We start from the raw sequence: 19,902 nt of genomic DNA on the forward strand, positions 1-19,902 counted from the left end.
ATTATTGAGTTGTAGGAGTTTTTTAATATATTCTGATACAAGTTCCTTATCAGATATATGATTGGCAAATATTTTCTCCTTCGTTCATTTTTTTAGACAAGAATACTAGATATGTACTTCATTTTTCATCACATTGGAAGAAACATCATCAGTGGCATAGTAGATGGTGGAGGCATTGGGAGTGGGACTTCCCAAGTGTAAGCAATAGGGCTGTATTATCTGTAGAAAGACTTTAAAAGAATAATGAAACCACCCGGCCAGGTATGGCTCAGCAGTTGAGCGATGGCCTAGGATCCAGGAAATCGTGGTTAGATTCCTGGTCAAGCCCGGGTTGTGGGCTTGATCCCCGTTGGGGGTATGCAGGAAGCATCCGATCAATGATGACTTTCTCATCACTGATGTTTCTATTTCTCTCTCCCTCTCCTTTCTTCTCTCTGAAATCAATAAATATATTTAAAATAATATTAATAATAATAAAACCAACTAAAAGCCAGTATGCATTTTATTATTCCCATGAACCAGCAATTCTAAACAATGTCAGAGAGGGAATTCCTCCCCCAAAGGCAGATCCCTCCTCCAGCACACCCCTGTGGTAACCACTGTGTGAAATGTCTGGTTGTCCTACTCTGAGTAACATTCAGCTCAGTTGTGGGTTCTAGTAGCATCAGCCTGATCCTTTCATTATCAAGCTTCACAGCAACGTATTATCCTGTGGTTGCAGCACTCACTCACAACTGTGAACCGAATCAATTACTTAATTAGGGGCTAAAAATGACAATTTTCTAATTCTATCAATCTTCATATTAGCTAGAATTCTTCTATAAATAAGAATTTTCCCTCATGAACCATTTGGTTTCTCTAAAATAATATTCACACAGAAACTAATCCTTTATAAATTAGAGTTACTTCTCCTTTGTCTATAATTTGCAGGTATTTTTCCTGGTTCACCATCTGTCTCTTGATTTTGCTGTGGTGCTTTTGTCATGCAGAAGGTTTTTATTTTAATGTGGTCAAATTTTTCAATCTTTTTTTGAATGCTTCAAGATTTTGAGTCACACTTAGGAATATATTCCCCATTCTCAGGTTAAAAGGAAATCACTCACAATTTCTTCTGATTGCTGTGGCTTCTTGACATTTAGATCCCTAAACCATTTGGAATTTATCTCAGTATCTGTTAGGAAGAGCAGATCCAGTTTTATCCTTCTACCATATGGCTGTCACAGTGTCCCAAATATCATTTTTTTTTCCCTTTTAAGTAGACTTTATTTTATAGAACAATTTTAAGTTCACAGGAAAATGGAGCAGAAAGTGGAGTTCCTATATGCCCCTCACTCCCCCACACCCAAGCCTCCTCCCTGTCCCACCACCAGAGTAGGACATTTGGTACAATACATTGACACACCGTCGCCTAGTTTGCATTAGGATTCACTCTTGGTGTTGTACATTCTGTGAGGTTTAATAAATGTATAATGACATGGATCCACCATTATAGTATCATATAGAATAGTTTCAGTGCTCTAAAAAGCCTTTGTGAAAAAATAAAAATCCTTTGTGCCCAGCTGGCGTGGCTCAGCGGTTGAGCATCCACCTAGGAGCCAGGCGATCGGGGTTTGATTCCCGGTCAGGGCACATGCCCGGGTTGCGGGCTCCATCAATGACTCTCATCATTGATGTTTTATCTCTCTCTCTCCCTCTCCCTTCCTCTCTCTGAAACCAATAAATATATATTCTTTAAAAATCCTCCGTGTTCTGCCTATTCAACCCTCCTGCAGATTTTTGTGTGGATGTAAGTTCTTCACTCCTTTGGGTAGATACCCAGGAACATGATTGCTGGCACTTATGTTAAGAGTGTGTTCAGTTTTGTGAGACGCCACTAAACTGTCTTCCAAAGTGGCTGTACAATTTTGCATTTCCCTCAGCGATGTATCAGAATTCCTATTGCTCCATATCCTCACTAGCATTTGGTGACAAACACCATTTATTTTAAAAATTCATCTTTTCCCTCATTGATTTGAGACCACATTTATTACACACCACATTTTAATGTTCATTTGAGTCTCCTTCTAGATTTCCTACTTTGCCAGTGGTATGTCAGTCAACTCCTGCAGCAGTGCCGCACTGTTTCAGTTACGAGGGCTTTGCAGACTGTTTTAATATCTAAGTTCCGCTTCCTACTCTGCTCTTCTTTTTCCTGCTTTACCTGGTTACTCATGCTAGTCGATTCTCCCCTAATAACTTTAAAATAAATACAGACATCCAGTGCTCTTTTGGTTATTGTATGTATTAAGCTTATTGACTGTGTATTTAATTTTATATACTGCAACTTTACTAAATTATCTTGTTTGTAGTTGTTTTACATTATTTTCTTTTGAATTTTCCTAGACTAACAATTATAGCCTCTGCTAATAAAAAAGTTTTACCTTTTCCATTCCAGCTCTTGTGCCTTTAATTTTTAAAATCTTGTCTAACTGCATTAGTTAATATATTCAATATGATGTTAAATGGTGGCGGTAAGAGTCTTATTCCTGACTTTACTGGGAATGACATTGAGTAAGGATCTGACTTTTGAGTGCACCTGTGTGCTCACACACATACACACACACAGACATATACCACAAATAAGCTACTGTTTTAGCATTTTCTGTTTTTAAAAAGGGTAAGGTAAGGGCACTGCTGGAGAGTCAGCCTGTGTACAGTTGGTCTTGAATAAATCTGAGTTCCTCGGTGAGAGTCAAGGAGTGCAGGGAAATAGAAAAGTCTGAAGCACCCGTTACTTCCTACTTCATTGAGTGATGAGTGTTTTAAATCGCAAATGACTGTTAGGTTTTTGTCAAATACCTTTTTCAGCATCTGACTATAACATAAATGTTCTTCTTATATATGTTAATATAATGAATCATACTATTTGTTTCCTTAATAATGAACCACCCTTGTATTTGGTTAAATGAATTATTTTTAATATGTTATTGGATTCTCTTTGCTGATATTTTAGTTAAGATTTCTGTATCTATTCATAAGAGAGATTAGTCAATCATGCTCTTTTTGTTAATTGCTTTTTGTTTACATAATGAAATATATGTCCTAATATCCCAGAGGAGACCGTCAAGTAGTCCATTAAGACCAATAAATCCTTAGATTCTAATGTGATGACTCTAAAGCAGAAATTTCCAAGGCACTGTGGAAGGCCAGGTCTGTAGCTCCAGGTCTAGGATCAGTCCTTACTTTTATATTCTGCCTCTTGGGTTATGAACCTACATTTCTGAATGCGTAGCATCTGAAAGTTCCTAGAGTCAATAGGTAACATTCTTTCTCTCTCTCCACAGACGTGAGCCAGGGGCTTCGATTTCTAGTGAATATATTCCTAGCTAAAACTCTGTTTAACCCAAAGTTATGACTTCCACAGTAAGAATATTACATTTGAAGCTCCTCCTAATGCTCCTGCAGTGTCTTCTCCCTCCTCCTGTATCCCAAAAGTTATTCACAATCATGTGGCAGTGACATTAATTTTATCTTACAGAGACATTCTGACTCATTTTAGGTATTTCATTAATTTGTTTAAAGCATAATTAACTAGACTTTGGTAGCAGTTTTAGGGTAAGAAGAAAGGCCTCAAACATGTAAAGAAAAGCCAATGCTTATTATTTTAATGTAGACTCTATGTGTAATTTAAGTGATCTTCTAATTTAGTTGTCCTGTTCCATGTGCTTAATGACAGTTAGACCAAATGCATGCTTTTATTAAGACTATATCATTGCTCCCATCAAAACTAGATTTTTTTTTTTTATTTGTCTCTTACAGAGGACATAAAGACAAGATATTTGTGGTAAAGTGTAACCCGCACCATGTTGACAAACTGGTTACAGTTGGGATAAAACACATCAAATTCTGGCAACAAGCAGGTACTGTTGTTTGGGTTTATCATTTATGTGGTTGAGAGCTGAGGAAAACCATGACTGCTACCTAGCCTGTCTCTGCGATCTAAAATTAAAATGCTCCTAGGAAATGTTCTCTCCGGATTCACTTTGGACTGCTTGATGTCTAAGCTGTGAAACTTGGAACACTCTATATGGTGCTGTGCATATCCGTCAATATCTAGAAAGCTTTGGAAAATGTTCTGCTGTGAAAATAATTACCTTTAGCCCTCTGCTCTGAAAGCAGTGATTGTGTTGGTCTACTGAGCAGGAAGGAAAAGAATCGCATTGGGTGGGTGAATACGGTTTGCAGGGAGGGTTCCTTTATTCATCGCTGAACTCAGAAAATGAATTAAATCCTGACACTACACCCAGGAGGTGGTTAAAATAAATGTCTGTGGATTATAATGTTGGTAATAATGGTGAGTAACTAAGCATGACAAAACGTGGACCAGTCTCTTATTTGTCTCACTAATAAGCCATTCCTGTTATTAAAATTGTTTTTGAACTCTCAGCATCAGCTTTAACACCAAGCCCAATATTATTCTGTTCAAAACATAAATAAGCTACTGTTCCCATGGTTTCTGCTTTTCGAGAAAGGGCCATGGCACCGGCACGTCTGGAGGGCCAGCCCGAGTGGCATTGCCCCGAGTGAGTTCGCGTTCCTCAGTGCTCGTCAGGAAATGCAGGGAAATGAGAACATCCGAGGGACGGATCTGATCCACCTCCTCCTCCACAGTGATTCATTTTTCTCACCCCAAAGCTGCTGTGATAAAAATTGAGGCAAAACATATATAACATGTTTACATTTCACATTCACAGCCGGTGCTGTTTCTGCACTTTTAGCTCAGCATTCATGAAGATGGTCCTAGCTCCCCCAGACACTTAGTCACTCCTTCCTCTGGCTGTCGCAGAACTCACGCTGAACCTTGGCTAGACATATGCAGCTGAGATGCATATTGAGTCCCCTCCCCAGCCAGACCCTAACGTCCTTGAAGGCAGGACCTCTTTCCATCTTTATACCCCAACATTGACCACCACGCCACAAAGTAAGGACTCAATAAACACTGGTTTAATGCACGAGTGAATGAGAAGCCCCCTTATATTTTTGTTTATATTTTCTGCTGCTCACACATACTCTGTGTATACACATAATATCGACACATTGGGTTTTTCATTGAAGGTAGACATTCTACCTGCTCATAGAAGGTGTCACATTTTCAAAAATGTACTAAGTACTATTGGTCCACTGCAGGTGGGGGCTTCACCTCTAAAAGAGGAGTTTTTGGAAGTGTCGGAAAATTGGAAACAATGATGTGTGTTTCTTATGGGCGAATGGAAGATCTAGTGTTCTCGGGAGCAGCTACTGGAGACATTTTTATTTGGAAAGATATTCTACTGCTGAAGACGGTGAAGGCTCATGATGGGCCCGTGTTTGCTATGTATGCGTTGGATAAGGTATAGTACATTTTTCAGAATTTATTTTCCCCACCAGCTTTCTAAAATTGTAAGTTAGTCTTAGGAACGTCCACACCAAGGGAATCCTGTGGCTAAACACAGTACTCTGAATTAGAAAGCTGTCGTAATGAACCCCCATTCAAGAGAAGACGGGGAGTACAAACATTTTAAATTTTCTCTTTCATTTATAATTATTTCTTTATATACAGTTTCTCCCCACTTTTTTCACACTTGTCCTTCCTGGCTCTCACTCCTAGGAGCTCCTTAAGAGTTAGTGTTGGCATAGATGTAGACACGCAGTAGCAGAAGAGACCTGAGGAACAGCTCAGCGTTATCTTCTTTCTCGGTGGCACAGTGAGTAGAGACCTGGAAGTACCAAGAGGTTAGATCATCGGTCCAGCCACCAGCTTGACCGCCAGTTATGCTGAGAAGCAGTTTGTTCCCACATAGACAGGCGCAGCTTTAACAAGAGTGTTGGAGCGAAGCCTTTTCACACCTGCTTTAGGGTTCTCCGTAGAAACAGAACCAGAAGAATGTACATACACGTGTGCACACAGCCATGGACCATGAGTCATTAGAAGAATGTACATATACGTGTGCACACAGTCATGTACGTGAGTCATTAGAAGAATGTACATACACGTGTGCACACAGCCATGGACCGTGAGTCGTGAGAAGAATGTACATACACATGTGCACACAGGCATGGACCATGAGTCATTAGAAGAATGTACATACACATGTGCACACAGCCATGGACAGTGAGTTGTTAGAAGAATGTACATACACGTGTGCACACAGCCATGGACCGTGAGTTGTGAGAAGAATGTGCATACACGTGTGCACACAGCCATGGACCGTGAGTCGTGAGAAGAATGTGCATACACACGTGCACACGGCCATGGACCGTGAGTTGTGAGAAGAATGTGCATACACGCGTGCACACGGCCATGGACCGTGAGTCGTGAGAAGAATGTGCATACACGCGTGCACACGGCCATGGACCGTGAGTCGTGAGAAGAATGTGCATACACGCGTGCACACGGCCATGGACCGTGAGTCGTTAGAAGAATGTGCATATACGTTGCACACAGCCATGTACGTTAACCAGCTGATGGGACTTTTTCAGCTCCCTTATAATCCTGCGGGACCACTGTTGTACACGCCGCTTGTTGTCGGACAGCCTGTCATTTAGCAGCACAGTGGCTGTACAGAGAGGCAATTTCTCGTGAGGGGCTCATGAGGTTCCGGGGGCCGAGGAGCCCCAGGAGCCCGGGCGCCGCCCGCAGCTGGAGAGCCCGGAGAGCCCGCGGCGGCCAAGGCCCAAGGGCGCGCAGCCCAACGCTGGCGTGTGAAGCCCGCGCTGGGGCGGGAAGGAAAGGAGATGTCCCCGGGCGCTGAGACGGGACAAAGGGCAAACTCCTCCTTCCTGGGCCGTGCTTTCGGGCTCTCGAGCTGGCGCGGGCATCCATGCGCTGAGTCCGCCAGTCCAGGTGCCGCACCTGGAAGCCCCACAGACGCAGAAATAATGTGACCGAGCACCTGTGGCCGTCGAGTTGACGCGTAAAGTTGGCCATCGCTGGGCCGCACCCCCACGCACGCGCATCTTGTTCTCGTGTCCAGCTACCCACCTGCCTTACAGGCTTTTTAGTATAAAGGTCACACTTACCTTCAGTGCTGTTAAAACACTTTCTTCAGGCAATTTGTCAGAAAACATTAATTTTTCATTCACTGCCGGCTTGCTGGGGGTGCCAATTCATCTGTACCCTTTGACCCCCAAACAGTTCGAGCCCCCAGCACACCTCAGCCAAGCCTCATTTTGCACTTACCTGTTCCCGGGTCAACATGCTGATCCCCCTACAGAAGCTGGTTTTTGTTATATGTGCAGCTATATAGCTGTTTTAGTCATTAAGCTTTTTTTTTTTTTTTTTTTGTAGCAAACTTGTTTTTGGTTAAACTGCAAACTGCATATGTTAGAAAAGATTAAAGCAGAATTCTGGGCTAGAAATTGATGTGATATAACGTGTTTAAACTTTTTTATTGCTTGGTAATTTAAGCTGACAAATCATGGGAAAAGATGATATCACAGTATAATATACTGCATTTAAATTTAATTTAGGGATTCAGTCTCCCTGGGTGCAAAATCTATAGTAAGAATAAGAATGTTTAATGTAATAAACTCCAAAATATTATTTCCTTGTAAACATCATTAAAATGCAGCAAATTAAAAGTTTCTGAGAAAACCGAATGAATTACTCAGTTGTTGTTTTTTAAAAAGACTTTTCTAAGAACAGTTGGTATATATAAGATGCCAGAAAGGAAAAGTAATAAAGCCAAGAAATCATAAATTTAGAACAAGAATAAAGATCACTGTTCAGTAAAATATATCCAATATGTTAAGCTTTTTACTTTCCAGGTTTCGTAAAAATTAATCTGGATTTTAATTATTGTGGAAATTGATGTCTGTCGAACACATTAGCAGGATGGTTTTGTTCTATGAAGTGCCTAATTTACTCTTAATAAGAAATAATGATGTTTTTTTCTAGAAGTAATTATTTAATTTAAATATATTTAACAATCATTTTCGTAGTGATGTTAATGCTGATTCATTCAGGAGGAGTATGTCAGATACCAGGAACTGCCAGACTTCGAGGCTGGTCCTGTTCTGTAGGAACCCACTCTCTAGTCAGGGGGCTGGGCACAGAAACGGCCACGATCCTGTGGACCTAGAGCCTGAAGAAAGTGCAGTGGACACACAATGAGGATGCACTTGATCCTGCTAGAGAAGTAGGAGAGATGCTTCTAGAAAATTCCATATTATGATTATATCTTGTCAGATTTTTCAGTCCCCTACACTTAGGAAGAAAACACACAAAGCTGCTTTACCTGTGGGGACTCCTGTGAGGGCTGGGTGGTAACTGGTCATTTCAACGTGTATGTAATTCTTCCTCCCATGTCTGCCTTCACAGGGCTTTGTGACGGGTGGAAAGGATGGCATCGTGGAGCTCTGGGATGATATGTTTGAAAGATGCTTGAAGACTTATGCCATTAAAAGAGCAGCATTGTCGACTAGCTCTAAAGGTGCCACTCCCAAACATCCAGTAGAAACCCTTCTTTTCATGGGGATGGAGAAGACAGTACTAATGTTCTTGGAAAAACACGATCAAGTCAATTCTCCTTCTTCCACGTTCAGAGCTCTAGGCCCCTGGTAGAAATGTCAAGGATGATTGCCTAGTACCTAGTATTTTGGAAGTATAAAAACAGAATTTATGTAATAGTCTTTTTATTTTTTTGCTCTATTAAATACGTTTTTCCCCCCTCAGGGTTGCTTTTGGAAGATAACCCTTCAATTCGTGCCATCACTTTGGGACATGGACATATCCTGGTGGGAACCAAAAATGGAGAGATCCTGGAAATTGACAAAAGCGGCCCAATGACCCTGCTTGTTCAGGTACATATTCTTGTGCTTGTACATATTCCTGTACAGTTCACATCAGAGTCAGGACTGAGGTGAGGTGGGCGGGGGACACTTAATCTGCAGAATTTAAGGAAGCTTTCATTCTCAGGGTGGTGCAAGTATTAACTACCTATTACTGTGTATTAATTGCCACAAACAGTGAGTTTTAAAACAGCACACATTTATTATCTTATAGTTTCTGGGGGTCAGGAGTTTGAGCATGGCTTAACTGGGTCCTCTACTAAAGGCTCCTTGAGGCTGCAGTGAGAGTCAGGACTGCAGTCCCATCTGAGGCTCAACTGAGGAAGGATCTTCCAAGGTCACTCCGGTTGTTGGCACAGTTCCGTTCCTCGTGGTTGTAAGACTGATGGCTTCCATTCCTTGTTGGCTCTTGGCCAGAGGCCACCTTCAGCTTTTACATGCTGCCTACAGTTCCTTTCCACGTGTGGGGCTCCCTAACATGGCCCATTACTTCCTCAAAGCCAGCAAGGGAGAGAGGAAAAACAGGCACTGAAGTCTTATGTAACATAATCATATCACATACATAAGCATAAACATCCATCATTTTTGCCATATTTTTTAATTGAAAACAAGCTACAGATCATGCCATATTCAAAGGGAGGTGATTACATACGAGTTTGAAATCAGGAGGCTCATGAAGGTCACCTCAAGAGTGTTCCCTTCACAGCTACCCTCTGGCCACCAGTTGTTCATGTTCCTACCCATTCAAAATTCATTCCTTGCTCCGAAGACTCCAAGAGCCTTATCCCATTACAGTATCAGCTCAAAGTCCATAATCTCGTCATCTAAATCAAGTCCAGGTGTGCATAAGGCTCCACAGGTGTATTTTTTCTCAGTCTATCAACCCGTAAAACTAACAAGACACTCTTTGCTCCACACACACCAAACATACAGGTGCCTGTTTGGATTTTGTGCCTCACTTCTGCCTCAGCCTTGATTCACAGAAACACACTACAGACTCTTTACCCTCCCACTGCCCTCAAGAATTATATTCAGGTAAAATTAGAATAAAATAAATATCAATGAATCCTGAAAGATCAAAAAAATGATACAATCTCACCTGAGGGGTTGATAGTTTGTGGAGGTGAGCAGGTAGGTAGTCCTGCCCAATTTGGTGAGAGATAGACTTGATTTATAGATGGAAGAGGTGTGGGAGGGTGAGGGGTGTGTTCAGAAGTTGGAGTAGAGGAGTGAGCATGGACCATATAAGCTTCAGCTCTTCTGTGGGTCCAGTAAAGGAGCTTCCCCTCCTTTCCCTGACTTGACTCATGCCTGTGGGTTTGCTTTATTAGGGATGAGTCCCAAGATCCCACTGAGAGGGGCCCTCTGATGGACTGAACTCTAGGAACAGATCTGTCTGCACGTAGGTCATGGCTTAGAACAAACACTGTGAAATTTCAGACATGCAGGTGCTCATGTCCTTCTCTGGGAATCCTGAATAAGAATCTGTGTTTTTAAAAAAATTTTTTGTTAAAAACAAATCTCAAAAACTCTATAGCTGACTGTGCCAGGCTGCAGGATTGAGATGCATCATTGGGCATGACTGTCTTGTTCTCCGGCTACTACTCGTGCTTTTGTCATTTCCTGCCAAACTCATGGCCATGACTTATTTAGTTTTATTGAAAAGTGTTTCTTTCAACTTAAAGTCTTTTTAGTTCATTATTGATTTTTTTAATGCCCAAGTTTGAGACTTTAAATTATTTTCATACATACTGTACTGCTAAATATTTTTGCAAGATTGATACCATACTATGATTTAAACAATGTTTTAAGATTTAAATTCTAAGTTTTCTAACTTTACACTCTTAAGTATTATGTTATAGGTGTTTAAACATTTTAAACTTGACAATAAAGACTTTTCACTTTTTTGTTCCCTACAATTCTACTCTTTTTTGTACTCATTTTTATTGTTCTAATAATACAGATACCCACCAGTTCCATTTATTGAGCACCTATTATGTGTCAGGCAGTACTGTTGTACAAAATCTCTTTCTCACCTCCACAACAGATTGGTTCCGTTGAAATTGTTTTATTGATGAGGGACCCAAAGCCCAGTAAATTGCCCACAGCCACATGCTAAGAACTACAGAGCTGGGATTCAGACCAAAGTTTGTCAGACACCAGAGCCCTTTCTTTTTCACGGCACCAGGCTGTCCTCTCAGTGTCTCAGCATGGAGACTGCGGAAAGCAGTGCAGAAGTCGTGGCCCCTGAGCTGTGGAGCTGGTGGAACCATCTTCTCCCCTGCATGTACCATCCGTTTCCTTTATTCGCAGCATCTCTTTCCTCTTCTGGTCTATCATGCATTTGCCATTTCCTCCTAGGCGGAACTCAGCAGTCAAATGCAATCAATGTTTGTTGGGCTCCTGCCGAGATGTGCCCTGTGCTGTGCTGTGCCCAGTGGACAGGGCCTCCTGTCGCTAGGCTCACAGTCCTGTACTCAGAGGATGGACACTGAGGAGAAGCTGAGGGACAGTAGAGGCAGAGTGATTAAGACCATCAGCTATCTGGCTGTGGGGAGATATCAGGTCTACTTTTCCAGGTTCAATAGCATGGCAACCCAATATCACCTGGAATATAGTGCCTATTTTTAAGAGAAGGAAAGCTAGGTTGGGGGAAGAGCGACGTGACATGAGTTGATTCCTGACAATTTCCATTGTGTACACTTTGAATATAATCAACTCAGTTGTGCAGCTGTTTAGTATCAGCTTTCTGGGAGATAGAATAGGAAAGTAAGATCCTAAGCTCATTTCCTTATGCCACTCTAGTCTGCCTTGCTTACTCCTGTTTATACAATCAGATTAGGTTGAGGAAATAGAATTTTAAAATCAATATATATGAGGCAGTGGTTTGAACAGGTCTCAGAGCACCACAACCCCGTCCTCAAGAAGAGTGAACAAAGAGACCTCTAAGCCTGTAAGAGACTTCTAAGCTCTGTGATCTTGGGGGTGGGGGCTTCTGAAGGAAGAAAACTAGGGACCTAAGATCCTTCAAATCCAATAAATTAAAAAATGACATTTACATCCTTTATCCCTCCTCAGATATTTGAATGTCACCTGTATCTGGAACTCTATGTCTTCTGCGAAATTACTGTTTTGCTCAAACAGCTTCCCAGTTAAACCGGAATCATCCAATTTCTCTTTGGAAAGCCACCTGTTCCCCAAAGCATTCCAACTACTGACGCTTTTCAGATGCCTGTATATGGTCTTCCTTTTCTCTTTACTAAGAGAAGACTTTTTATAATTATCCCCTAAAAGCAGAATTCAGTAAACAATCTGGTCTGTCTTATTGCCCTGTACACTAATCTATTCTCTGTTCTCTAATGTATTACTGAGTGATAAATTATAGGAGTCAGATTTGTTTTCTCCGTAATTGTTCATTTTAAAATACCGTTTCATCTCAGTTATTATTCTAAGCCAGTTAAGTATATAGATGTGTGGAACTGGTCCAGTGCATGAAGCACCTTTCAATTTTCCAAAGTTCATTGGAGAGACCAATTTGTGAACAAATGCTGACACCAGGACACTTGAAATGAAAATTTAGCTCTCTTTATTTCTGTTCTGCCAAATGCTATTCATTCAAAGGACTAAAATTGAAATAAATGAACAGGAGTATTGCTATCTAACTCCTCTGATAGGTGATAGCTGCATCTTTTAGAATATGGTTTGTGTCATTGTGATCAAGCTGCTTTACAAGGAGGTACATATATACTGTGTTTATCTGATGTCAAACAACAGGATAAAATAAGGCACTTCATTATTTCTAAATGAAAATGTTTCTAAATGAGAAGATGTTTGACATCATACAAAATAAAATTTATAAGCGGCAAGACTGCATTTTGCTTCCCAAATGAATGCGTTAGCATCGTGGCAGTGCAGCTTCCGATTCGAGTTCAAATGGAAACCTTCTTCACGGGATCGTGTTGGCTCCGGGAGCTCTGACTGTTCACTCACATCTGAGCCTGTTTGGAACACTCTCGGCTGAATATGCAGCACAGGGCTGCCGAAGAGCGAGAGCGAGCCGGGAAGCACAGACCCAGTTGTCCCGTTCCCTCTCTCCACAGGGGCACATGGAGGGAGAAGTGTGGGGGTTGGCAGCTCACCCTCTGCTGCCCATCTGTGCAACTGTGAGCGACGATAAAACGCTCCGCATCTGGGAGTTATCCTCCCAGCACCGGATGCTGGCGGTACGGAAGCTCAAAAAAGGTACATGACATCGCCTTATGCATCTGTGAAGTATTTATGAGCAGCAGGGTGGGTTGGATCCATTCGTTCATTCAACTGATATTTACTGACAGCACCTGCTGTATGCCCCAAAATGCGGTAGGCAGTGGGAATTCAGTGTCTGTTCCTCCGGTCATACCTCTGCACATGTCGAAGTCTTGCAGGAGGCGGGCCTGACCTGTCCATGCCCAGCTCTGGTTCATTGCTTTTCCTTGCACTTCACAGACACTTGCCACCTGGGGGCAATATGTCCTTCCTCTTCGCATTGAGAGCTGTGTGCATTGGTTGAAATACATAGGGTTGTAAAGAATGCTGTTTGACTGCATGTCTCACAGTCCCCAGTTCTGAAAAACAAAAATCCACTGCACAAAAAATAATACTTAATATCAAGAAATGAGTAAATATGTATTGAACCATCTATATGCATTAGAACTGAGAGGTTTACCAAGTACAAATTCAGCAAACATTTGCTGAGTACCTGCTATGTGTCAGGCACTGGAGATCCCAAGGTGAACGGTCCCATCTCTAGTGTCAGAGATAGACAAGATTTGAACAGAGTCCCAGCAACAGATGGTCCATTCAAATTGGGTAATTTGAGAAGAGTCTAAAAACAGGACTGCTTGTAAAGGGGTGGGGAGGGAGTTGAGAAGTGACCAGGGATAGTGCAGCACTATGCAGCTATTAGCAGCTGGGTACCATTACCAGCCCTGAAGGGGCAGGAGAAGGGCGTGGTTGCCGGAACTTTGAAAGTGAGAGCTATGTGGGGTGACAGCGGACAGCAGCTGTGACCATCAGCCCAGAGTTTCCCCCACATGCAGTGGGGAGGCAGCCAGAGGAACCCTTCCTCCCTGCCTCCCTCTTCAGTCTCCTGTCGGTGCTCCCCCATTGATGGTCCATACAGGCCAGCTCCAGGCACCGAACAGGGAGGAGCGTGGATGTGGAGAGACAAACCCAAGATGCCTGGCACAAACAAGGTACCAGGAGGCCAGGAGAAGGGCCTGCTGCCAGGGTCGGCCTCGTCGTGGATGAAACATGAGAGCTGAGGCCCGAAGGATTTGGGAAAGTCCTTAAGACAGGAAAGGATGGCATCGGGGTTTGGCACTCAGACATTTGTATTGGGCAGTTTTATAAGCAGAGAGACAGGGGAGTGTATTCTAGGATTAAAATAACGGTGTCAGGAGAGTGGTCACAATAACGAAGGCTACTGTTGCTGAGCCAGCAGCACTTTGCATTTGGTCTTCATGGGAACCCAGTGAGTAAGGCCATCTTTGTTACCGCTTACAAATTAGGACACCGAGGCACAGAGAACTTAAGTCATTTGCTTGTAAGTGAAAGTTTCACAGCTTGTAAGTGGTGAAACGGAATTCAAACCCAGGCAGCGTGGCTTCCCCTGTGGCTGCTGCATGACCCTGCCTCCTTCTGCCTCGTTCCCCTCTTTACACTGGACCTCTGGGCCTTTGTACCTGGAGCCAGGACGCAAACCCAGGTCTGACCACAAAGCTCATGCTCTTCACCACCACAGGACTGAGTCATCTGGCTCAATATCAGGGACATGACGGACCGAGTTTCGTTGTGAGTGACTTGAGTGTTAGACAGTGGACTTTATTCACTAGTTAGAAATCAGTTCAAAAGAACAACTACTAAATTATGTTAGATAAGATGACTGTTCAACCCAGTTTACAGCTGCTGTCCTGGTGTAATTATTAATAGCTCTCCCTTCTCTCTCAGAAGTGCCCTGGTTTGTACAATAAACTAGATGGTTATCCTAATCTTGAGGATCTCCTCAAGGGCAGGCTAGCTTGTCATTCTTTCAGCACTTGAGTCATCATAGGTGAATAACCGTTTGCTCAGTGAAGGGAGGAAGATGGAATTAGGGGAGCCGATGTGAAGTTATTGGTATGAACATTGCTTTCAGCGTCCCAGGAGCTGACGGAGGGGTGTGCACGGAGCTCGTGGGGAATGCCTTAGCCCGAGGCCGCGTGCCTGCCCCAGCCCTGGGGCTGTGCTTACCAGAGTCTTCAAATTAAGAATGGGGGGCATATTCTTAGGATCCCTATTAAGCATAGCCCCATAGACCCCATACTCCTCAGAAGTATCTCCCTGTGGCCCTACAAAGCAGTAGAAAACGTTGGTCATGTAGCAGCATCAGCCCGTGATTCGTTTTGCAGACATCTCTGGAGAGAATGTTGTCTGTGCCCCATTCTCCTGACAGAGGCAGGGACAAAATCCTTCGCCTCTAGAATTAGGCAGCGTGATCCATGGAGCAGAGAACTGAATGACAAGGTTCTCTGAAGGAAGTTTTACATGTAAGGCGTGGTTTTTAAAAATAGTTTCTAGAAACTTTATTATAGAACATCTGATCTTAAGTATCACCTCTTTTCTTGGGAGCAAAGATACTGGTTATATTAATCCTTTGAAAACCTACCAGGTACGCAGATACCAAGAAATAAATAGCCTCAAAGAAGTTTAAAATGTGTTTTTAACATTATGGTCATTGTCCTTGGGTTTGGAGGGAAAAGATCATTGAAATTATGACGTTTTAGTACTTCGCGCAAGCTGTGTTAAGGACACGGCCACATGTCCGCGCATAAGCACATACATGAATCTCTCCAGCGCTTCACCGGGCTTGTTTGGTAGAAAGTCAGGCACAGTGAGTGCGGTTTTGTGAATTATTTTGTAGGTGGAAGATGCTGTGCCTTCTCCCCTGATGGGAAAGCCTTAGCGGTCGGCTTGAACGATGGCAGTTTCCTAGTTGTAAATGCTGACACTGTTGAAGACATGGTCTCCTTCCATCACAGAAAAGAAATGATCTCTGATATTAAATTTTCAAAAGGTAAAGATGACAGCAAAAACTTTTAAAAATGTATCGGGACAAAGAGTTACAAGAGTGGACTGCATTCATTATTTCCTTGACCTTTCCCCCTTTTTAAAACACAAAGTTCCTGGAAGCCAAGTCTTCTATAAAATGTTTTCATGCTAACTGTACGTTTTTCTTCGTAGATACAGGAAAATACCTTGCCGTGGCATCCCATGATAACTTCGTGGATATTTACAACGTACTTACAAGCAAAAGGGTTGGCATCTGTAAAGGTGCTTCTAGTTACATTACCCACATCGACTGGGACTCTAGAGGTAAAAATATGTGGCTTTTAAACTATAATCTTTGTTTAAAAAAGGTCGATGTTCATCCAGATATTGTTTCTAGAGAGGACGGCAGCCGAGTTTTAGAGAAAAACAGAGAGGGGACCCCACCATATAAATGACTCTAATTTTACAACCCAGAGGCAGCCGCTGTTAACATTTTGAGTATTTTTCATTAGTAGTAGCGTTATTCATTCCAGCCGTTGAGCTTTAAGACAGCTGAAGATATCTGATGCCGTCTGCTACCCGAGGCAGCCACCAGCTCCCCTTTGAGTCCTTGCCTTGGTCTCCTAACAGGGGTCCCTTTCCCTGCCAGCCCCCCGCCTCCCCGAGAGCTGCCCAAGGAGTCTCAAGCAGTTCTCACCCTCCTGCAGAGGTGGAAAGTTCCATTCAGCTTTCCTCAAGTTTCTCTGCTCTCCAAACTCCCCGACTGCCTCCTCCGGGTCATGCCCACAAACACCAAGGGGACATGTCTACTTACTTACCTAACAAATCTAACTTCTGCCCTGAGCAGAATCTTAAGACAGAAAATGTGGAGGGTCTACAAGTGAGAGATGTGGTTCCTGCTCTCCGCAGAGTTTATGGGTTGGTGAGGGAGTTGCCCTGGTCCCTGAATAATACCCGGGCACGGCCTGGGCGAGGCCTGGGCGTGAGAGGCGCTGAGTCACCGAGAAGGTGGTGCAGGGCCTGGGAACGGGCGAGTCCGCAGAGTCTAGGGCGAGCGTCCCAGGCTCAGAAGGACCTGGTGCCCCAGCCGTGGAGCTGGGGAAAGCGGGGTGATTGGGAAGCAGTGAGCAATGCCGAGCGGCTGAGGGCGTGGAGGGGGGTGAGTGTAGAGAGACAGACTGAGCCAGGATGTAAGGGGACCTTGACGTCACGCAGGGAAGTTGAACACCGAACTTCATCCTATAGAGTTAGGTAACTGAGACACGTGGATGGGGCACTTTCTGCCCTCTCTCGGAGGGTGAGTGAGCCCGGAGTTGGAAAGCATCTAAAATAAACCGGGGTGATGAGGGCCTCAACCAAAAAGAGGTTGTTTCAGAGATGCCAGGATATTTTTATTTCAAGTATTTTTTGAAGTAAAACCATAAATTTCTGCTTACACAGGTATTTAGTTGTAACTCTATTTGCTGCACTGGAATTTGGACTTTATTTAAGCTTTACAACCTGCAGGCATTTTTATACAGTGCAGCAGATAGGAAGGAAGAGTGCCATTTGTTGTAAGAGGCGCAGGTCCCAACAAGGGCAAAAGGAGATCAGATAAGTCCCTCTCACTTACATGTCAGGGCCGTGCTGGGCACAGTGCCGAGGGCTTAGGCTGGCATTTGTGACTGGGCAGGACACTGGCCGCCTGAGGACACCGGCTGCCTGGCAGTCATCTAAGAACCGGTGAGGCCGAGGGAGTAGATGGAAGCAGCCACTTCTCACCCCGCTTCTGTGATATGCTTTGCTTTTGTGTTTGGCGGGACGGAAGCAGTGACGTCTTCCTATTCACTCTCTGGCTAACGTGCCTAGATAGGCCTTCTCATGAGAATGGTTTAGAACAGCCGGGGCCAGCCTATGCGTATGTAAACTAGAGTACGGTGAGTTTTATTTAAAATTCACCACACACACACGCAATACCTGACACGATATGTGAAATCCCACCGCCCCAATGACCACTGGGGGATTAAAACCAATTTATTATTTACACAGTAGGGAGTGAAGAGCCATGAGAAAATGGAACATAGGGGGAATACGTTTTGATCAGGAAGATTTCTTTAAAATGACTTTTAATTGTGATAAAATATGGGTCACATAAAATTTACCATCTTAACCATTTTTTCATTTATTTTTTAAATTTTATTTTTGTTACCGTTTATAGTCAACATTATTTTGTTTTAGTTTCAGGTGTACAGCACAGTGTCAGACAATTACATACTTTACAAAGTGATTTCCCCAGTATTTCCAGCACCCACCTGGCACTATACCTGGTTATTTATTACAGTATTATTGACTCTATTCCCTGTGCTGCGCTTTACAACCCCATGACTATTCTGCAACTATTAATTTGTACATGCATCTTAGTGATTTTTACCCAGCCCCAAGCCCCCTCCCCTCATATCATTTTTAAGCATACAGGTCAGTGGCACTGAATAAATTCACACTGTGCAGCCAACACCACCATCCATCTCTAGAACTCTTTTCATCTTGTAAAACTGAAACTCTCGACCCATTAAACAATAGCTTCTCTTTCTCCCTCCCCTAGCCTCTGGCAACCACCATTCCACTTTCTGTCCCTCAGAATCGGATTACTCTAGGTACTTCATATAAGCGGAATCATACAGTATCTATCTGTCTTTTTTGTAGCCTGCTTATTTCATTTTGCATAATATCCTCAGGGTTCATCCGTGTTGTAACATGTCAGAATTTCCTTTCTTTTTAAGGCTGAACAGTGTTCTGTTGTACGTACCTACCACATTCAGTTTGTCCATTCATCCACCGGTGGACACTGGGTCGCTTCCACCTCTCGGCTGTTGTGAATAGCGCTGCTATGAACACGGGTGTGCAGTTCTTAGTATGTACCCAGCAGTGGGGTTTCTGAATCAAATGATAAGTCCATTTTTAAGCTTTTGAGGAACCACTCTACTGTCTCCCACAGTAGCTGCACCATTTTACATTCCCACCAGCAGCGCACAAGGGTTCCAACTTCACATCCCTGCCAACCACCGCTTGGTTATTTTCTGGAGTTTTTTTGCTTTGTTTTTGACAGCGGCCATCCTCATGGGTGTGAGGTGGTATCTCATCGCAGTTTGACTCATATTTTGAAGGGATTTTTAAAATTCTGTAAACATGTAAGCCCTGTGTTGGATGCTAGGGATATAAAGAAGAATAGATCCCAGATGGAAAGAGCAAGATCTTGGCCAAGATCAGTGGAGGGACCTGGGCGAAGGTCTGTGTAAAGCCCTCAACATGGAGCCATCACTTCTGCAGCGTAAGAGGCAAACCTCATGATTTCCAAACTTCTGCCCAAAGCCAGTGTCTGTGGTCCTGCTAGCGTTTGGGATGATGCAAAAGGCACTGGGATTTAGGATGCCAAGGTCTTCAAAGAGCCATCTCACCTCTCATCCTTCAGTCAGATGAGAGGATTCGACCAAGTGGTTTCTAGGACAAAGGAAAAGAGAATCCGTTTGATTTGGGGAGGAGGTATACCATCCGGAGGATAACAGCAGCTGTGCCTGTGACTCTTCCCTGGCTTATCTCAGTTTCGTTGCCATGAGATGTGTTATGTTGATATTTCTATGTTTCTGATCTCCGAGTTCTGCAAATGCCTGACCTTGAGAATGTGCTAAGCTGTCTCAGGACCAGCCTAGCTTTTCACAGCGGAGCCTTGAGGGTCTGCAAAGGGTAGACAGCAGAATTTAGGAGCAGGGGTCTGTTTCGTTCCTTTGATCTTGTCAAAATAGCAAACGCATTTGCCGAGCCAGCTGGCTCCTCGGGGGCAGGGAATGGCACAGCCTGCAGCCTCAGCGGCCTTTTGTGTCCATGGCAACCACAGGCCCCACGAAAACCGAAAAGTGCATCGGGCCTTTGCAGAAACAACAGCTACCCCTGAACGAAAGCTTCTGCACAGAATGCTTGAGAAAGAAAAATATATATGGAGAGAGGAAATCATGGAAGGATGTTTTCTGGCTGCTATTAGTTCATTTCTAG

The 19,902-nt window shown here is 43.4% G+C and overlaps 1 protein-coding gene across 3 annotated transcripts in view; it reads left to right on the forward strand.

Moving 5' to 3' along the window:
• Nucleotides 1-19,902, forward strand: part of EML6 (EMAP like 6) — a gene marked incomplete at its 5' end in the record, with an annotated part of 179,068 nt that overhangs the window by 105,438 nt on the left and 53,728 nt on the right. For all 3 annotated transcript variants that reach the window (XM_081156748.1, XM_081156749.1, XM_081156750.1), the window contains 7 exons: nucleotides 3,799-3,899; nucleotides 5,167-5,369; nucleotides 8,339-8,450; nucleotides 8,693-8,820; nucleotides 12,909-13,050; nucleotides 15,749-15,901; nucleotides 16,069-16,200. In XM_081156748.1, coding sequence (XP_081012874.1) covers nucleotides 3,799-3,899; nucleotides 5,167-5,369; nucleotides 8,339-8,450; nucleotides 8,693-8,820; nucleotides 12,909-13,050; nucleotides 15,749-15,901; nucleotides 16,069-16,200 — 971 coding nt within the window. The remainder of the gene's footprint in view (nucleotides 1-3,798; nucleotides 3,900-5,166; nucleotides 5,370-8,338; nucleotides 8,451-8,692; nucleotides 8,821-12,908; nucleotides 13,051-15,748; nucleotides 15,902-16,068; nucleotides 16,201-19,902) is intronic.

Source organism: Miniopterus schreibersii, assembly GCF_964146895.1.
Source record: "Miniopterus schreibersii genome assembly, chromosome: 13".
NCBI classification, from domain to species: Eukaryota; Metazoa; Chordata; class Mammalia; order Chiroptera; family Miniopteridae; genus Miniopterus; species Miniopterus schreibersii.